Source organism: Stylophora pistillata, chromosome 3, assembly GCF_964205215.1.
Source record: "Stylophora pistillata chromosome 3, jaStyPist1.2, whole genome shotgun sequence".
Classification (NCBI taxonomy): Eukaryota; Metazoa; Cnidaria; class Anthozoa; order Scleractinia; family Pocilloporidae; genus Stylophora; species Stylophora pistillata.
Window position 1 is genome coordinate 36,070,298 of NC_142521.1, and position 5,667 is coordinate 36,075,964.

Consider the following 5,667-nt stretch of genomic DNA (forward strand, 5'->3'; position numbering starts at 1 on the left):
TTATACAGCTGAATGCATCGCGAGCTGAGGAAAATTTGTGCCCAGATTTTGAATTCAAGAGACTATTGCTCGACATGGGTACCCTTAGGGTGTGAGGAAAGACTGGTTAATTTTCTTGGTTTTATATTTCCATCATTTTCCTTTAATTTACAGAAGAATATGACGGTCTGAACTGTGGAATATATACGTCTTTTGCGTTCGACCAACTGACCGACCTTTGTAATGTTCTTTTTGATGTTTTGCTGTTGTTTGTTTTTTGCTTTGTGTTTTGCCTTTAAATAACCATTTGGTATTTTACTCCACTAACCGCCCATCCACCCCTTAATTGTCCTCCGCTGAACTTTTCGATGAGTAGGCATCAAGAGTCACCTTAGCATCTTTTCCTCTTTAGTGCTGTGATTTTAATTCTATCAAATTTTGAGGCGACGAAACAAACAAAAAAGGCAAATAAGAGAGAGACGGTCAAGAGACTATAAGCAGAGAGAAGAATTTGCTACCTTTCTATAACATCAAGAAATGGTTAGATATTCTAGTCTTCTCGGATAGGGACGAATAAATGAAGGTCCGGTCTCCTGCAGGATTGGGGGTAGGAGACGCTAATTTCCACACACGAGATTACTGTGTGATGGATGCCCTCCCCTGGGGTGGGATGGTTGGTTTATAGGGCCCACAGTAATGGGCGCAGGCTGTTGCGGTGTCCCTGCCGGTCGGCGAAGCTAATAAATAAAATAAAACCTCTCGACCTTTGTCCCCCTTTTTTTCGCTCGTGCGCCACTAAAGAATATCCCAAACATTTATTACATCCCTTGTACACAGAGTCTGCAATAGCCTGTTAGGTTTCGGGCTAAATTTCTACGGAAGGAAATTTTGTTTGCGCGTACTAGTTAATAATTAGAAGAAACGACAAAGGTCTTTTTTCAAATTGGTATTATGGACGACACAGTTTTCAGTTATCTACGGAATCAAGAACATGTCTATTGACATTAAACGGATTATATAACATTAAGGTGGTTAATTCTTTGCAAATTACATTAATGTAGACACGGATATTATGCAACCACTAAAAATCGAACCAATGTTCCTGATAAGGAACAACTTTAGAAGCCTTACATGACGCCACATAGGGTGCTAGAGAACCCGCCCGAGACTGGTGTCATTTGCAGCGCTCTGTCAAAGAATCCCGGCTTTTGAATTTGCTGTCGTCGGCTCTGATTGAGTAGCAGCTGTTGTCTCAAGCTCTCCACGGTCTTCTTTGATTTCTGCATTTGTGCAAGTCGTTGGTTGAGGGTTTGGTGCTCTCGCATGAAATTTTGTCTTTGTTTTTCAACTTAAGCCATTCTCGCCTTTACCATGTTCTCCATCTGTTTTCGTTGAACCGCTGCTCCAGCTTCTATCTGTTCACGGAGTCTCTTTGTTTCCTCCTCCTGTTTTTACCGCAGTATTTTCATCTCTTTACCAAACAGGAAAAAGTTTAAGTCAAACAGCCATAAGGGAATCATGATGAAGAATATAATGGCTTATGCCCTGGTTCCTCCTTTGTGCAAAAATCATCAAATGTCTCAGTCACTCAGAATGAATTTCTTGTGTAAAAACTAAAATAGTTGAAAAATGTCGTTTAGCAAAATATTCACTCCACTTGTGGGTTGGTATTTATTTCTGACTGAATCATTCATATCGTGAGGCTACCCGTTGGGCCTAGTTTTGTTAGTGTCCAGGCTGACCCCGTCGTAACGAACTTTTGACTGCACAGGTTTTGATGGACGCGCATTCTAACGGCGTTGAAATGGCGGTCAATTTGAGATTTTCGCAGGGCTGGTGGCTCGACAACCCAACTTTTGTGGGATTTGTTTTGATGAACTGCAAGGGCAACCATTTGGCTTTCGTGCTGCCAAGTTAATGTTGTTTTTATGCTTTTACCACTGAACTGCGGGAGACTCCTGTGACTGGTGGACTATTTAGCCACTGGCTCTGAGGGAAGGGGAAGTACATGCACTTAATAATTTGTTTCTGCAAAGAAGATCCAAACTCTTCCCTTTTATTTACCACGTTGTACCGAAAAGGCATGCAGCCCTTTTATTATATCCTTCCGGAAAACTGCTACCACTTTTGTATTTCTACCAAACAGTAAAACTCTATATCCTTAATAATCTCCCATTGATGACACAGGAAAGACAGTCGGGCTGTTTTAGTGAAACACAGAGCAGCTTTTATATCTCACTCCCCTCCTGAGTAGGACCTCGTTACATGATAATTACTTACTCATTGCATTTATTCAGTCTCTAATCTCATTTTCTTCCCCAGGTCTGTTTGCAGCAGCCCATGATATGAAAATGGAGTGGCTCGTTTTAAGAGGAGTCTGTGATTTTGCTCGTGGCCGTGGATCTACAAACAACTCATGGAAGACTTTTGCCTGTGTTATGGCGGCTTCTGTAGTATCCAACATGTTGAGTAACTCCCTTGTGTTTGGAGACTGGCCTCACACCGGAGGTGCGTGTTTTTGTCTTTGTTTATGTATGTAACAACTTTGGCTGTGTCTTTCGAACAATGTTACAATATAATTTTATTTTCACTTTTAGGAGAAAGCTACTTAGAGTTAATGATAAGGTTACAATTATTGATATGGCTTGAATATTTGAAAGCTGCTTAGAGTTCCCTTTTAGTTACAGCTGCTATGAAGTTGCAATATAGTTTGCTTAATATTAATTAATTTTCTACTTTTTGCTTTGTTTTATTTTGACCTAAGTTTAATTTTTTGGGTCATGAACGAGGTAGTCACACTTCATGGGCTATCAGAGATTGTTGAATCAAACTCACTGGCAATCTATTACTCTCTTTTAATCACATGTAAGGACTTAAAGAAGAAATTATTTTATAGGATCCTTTTTTTCTATCACCCCTTGCTAAAGTAACTTTTTGTCGTCAGATTTTCTTCAAAGCGAGATGGACCCAACAGAGGAGGAACGTTCAGCGGCCAAACGCATTAAGATTAAAGTTAATTTCTTGTTGTATGGACACAATTTTGCTAAAAAAATAAAATAACTTCTTGCGAAGAAGCTACCTTGCATTGATTAATCAGTGAGAATTCACAGTTCTTGGAAGAGGCATTTGGTGTTGTTGTTTTCAAAGAAAGAGGAAAAACATGGGCACATTTTATTTTTAGTTTTTTTTCTTTGCCAACAGTTTCTGCGGCGGACTTTTTGAAATGGTGTCAGAATCAGCTGAGAGAGTATTACAACACCATGTGTCAGGTGAAAATAACACCATGGGACCGAGAAAACACGGTACACATTTATGACATTTACATACAGTTAACACTTTTGCAAGACCACAGAAAACATGATGGAATTACGAAAGAAACGCTGGAAGATTGCAGTGAAGTATTTGGAAGTGACGAACATCATCCCATCCGTAGACGAATTCTAGTGTATGGAAGACCTGGAATAGGAAAGTCTACTTTTACTCAAAAACTGGTCGTTGATTGGGCAGATGGCAAAGAGGAGATCCTCAGAAAGTTTGTTCTTGTACTGTTAATCAAGTTGCGAGACGTTTGTGATATTCCAGAGCTCTCTACCATGTTGAAAACCGCTGAACTGTTGTCTGCTGATGATCCGATGTCAGTCGATGTCATTCAATAACTTGTTTAACTTGTATGAATGTGTCCGTCAGAACCAGGATTGGAGAGGCAGTCAGCTAAGAGACTGTTGTGTAATGATCACAACGCGGCCAGTGAAAGAAGATGAGCTTAGAGTGTCAAGTCATGCTCAGTTTGAAATCAACGGGCTCGATAGCAGGGAACAAAAGGAACAGTTTGCAAGAAAGATTCTATCTAACGAGGAGGATGTTAAAGGCCGGGTTACTTAACTACCTCTGGGAGCAGGACCTCGAAGAGATGACAGAAATACCGCTTTTGTTGTTATTGTTTGTGTAAAAAAATGTGGCATGTCCCTTATGGGCCACCGTAAAAACATGCATATAACGCGCTTTTGGAAGATCGCCTTCATTTTAACTTCAGCAAATTTAGAACTGGTGATCTGTTCGAGAAGCTAATACATATCGGTTTTTTCCAACTTTCCAAACTTTCCGCTTTGAACCGTGAGAAGATCGTTTATATTCTTTATAAGTCCGTCCATGAGTTTCTCGCCGCCTGGTTCATCGTTCAAGAACTGACGGTTAAGAAGAATGGAACTGTAACCTGCCTGTCAGGAATGGATACCTTTGAAAAATTAAGGAAAATGGCTGAAGTTCTAAAATTCGTTTCTGAGTTGTCATCAGAAGCTGCCGGGATTGTTTTTCATCATCTAAAGTATCTCGGAGAGAAAGAAGGTCTCACAAATTTCAAGTTCACCAAGACGCCTTCTCGCTATGATTTGTCTGATGAACAACACGCGTTTATTCTATTCTGTGTCGATTGTTTAATTGTTTTGGTGTCCAGGCTCAGACAGACCAGCAGTGCATTCTGCATTTCTTTCATGTGTTCACCATGTTGTAATACTTGAGAAGGGACACTCTTCTGGTTCTGTCGCAGAAAACTTCTTAAAATCCAGCAGAAGTTTTCCAAACTATTTATTTTTTAAAAATTTTTAGCTGCTAATGATAACTTTCTCTCCATAATGTTTTTGAACGTGATCGTTTCAACTTCCTCTGGAGAAAGTAAATATGTAGAAAAGTACGCCGATTTACTCCATGAAAACTTTTTCCTCAAAAACTGCGAAGGGAGAAACTTTCTCTGTCTAATTGACATAACAGATGAGGTTTTTCATTCTAAATTGCCTCCTGAACTGCTTCCTGAACTGCTTCCTGAACTGCTTCCTGAACTGATATCAGCGCCGGTTTGCTCTTCTCAGCCACCTGTGGATAATTTGGTAAGTAATGAAAATAACAACATTGCACTGCCTTTGACTGAGAACCATTGTTTGTCACTGGTGAGAGGGGTTGACATTTGTGTTTACACAGTTGAGGATGTTGTTCTGTTGAAGAACGTGTTGCCTTTATTAACAGCTCGTCGAAAAATTAGAGTAAGAGAGAGGAGGAAAGCTGCCTTCGAAGGTCAATGGATTGAGAACGCGATTTACGGAATTAATTTTACCGACAATCTCCTCAGTTTAGAAGTTAATGAAATCAATATAATAGTAAAATGTGCTGCTTTTATTGCTGAGTCACTGTACCATTCTCCAAATTTGCGTAAGCTCAACTTGTCAGACAACCCTTTACACAGTGGTGTGACTCATTTGGCTGAGAATCTTCATCACGTGCCACAGTTGACTTTCTTAAATCTACGGAATGTATAAATGGGGGAAAAGGAATGTGCGGCACTGGCTGCCTCATTAAAGTACTCAAACAAGTTACAAACACTGACTTTAGGATACAATGCACTGGGTCACGGGATTCTTGAACTGGCCAAGAACCTGAACAATTTACCCAATCTGATTGAGTTGTGGCTGTCGAATACAAATATGGGTGAAGATAAAGCATCAGTACTGGCCCAGGCTCTAAAGGATGTACCAGAGCTTGGGTATCTTGCTCTAGGGTCCAATCCACTTGGCCGTGTGATCAGGGATCTGGTCCAAAATCTCAGCAGTATTCCTAAGCTGGAGTATCTTTCCCTGAAAGGTGTTCAGATGACAAAGACAGAAGCTGAAGAGTTGTGTACAGCAGTAAATGAAAGAG

General features: G+C 40.3%; 2 protein-coding genes across 2 annotated transcripts in view; both read left to right on the top strand.

The window, feature by feature from the left end:
- Nucleotides 1-3,928, top strand: part of LOC111344545 (uncharacterized) — a 94,660-nt gene extending 90,732 nt beyond the window's left edge. Inside the window, exon 5 of the mRNA XM_088753004.1 lies at nt 3,181-3,928. Within this exon, the coding sequence (XP_088609130.1) occupies nt 3,181-3,635 (455 nt within the window). The 3' untranslated portion in view covers nt 3,636-3,928. The remainder of the gene's footprint in view (nt 1-3,180) is intronic.
- Nucleotides 3,929-4,022: 94 nt separating this feature from the next.
- LOC148735865 (tonsoku-like protein) overlaps nt 4,023-5,667 on the top strand; it is a 2,487-nt gene continuing 842 nt past the window's right edge. Inside the window, exon 1 of the mRNA XM_088752715.1 lies at nt 4,023-5,667. This exon is cut by the window's right edge and continues 26 nt beyond it. Coding sequence (XP_088608841.1) covers nt 5,289-5,667 — 379 coding nt within the window. The 5' untranslated portion in view covers nt 4,023-5,288.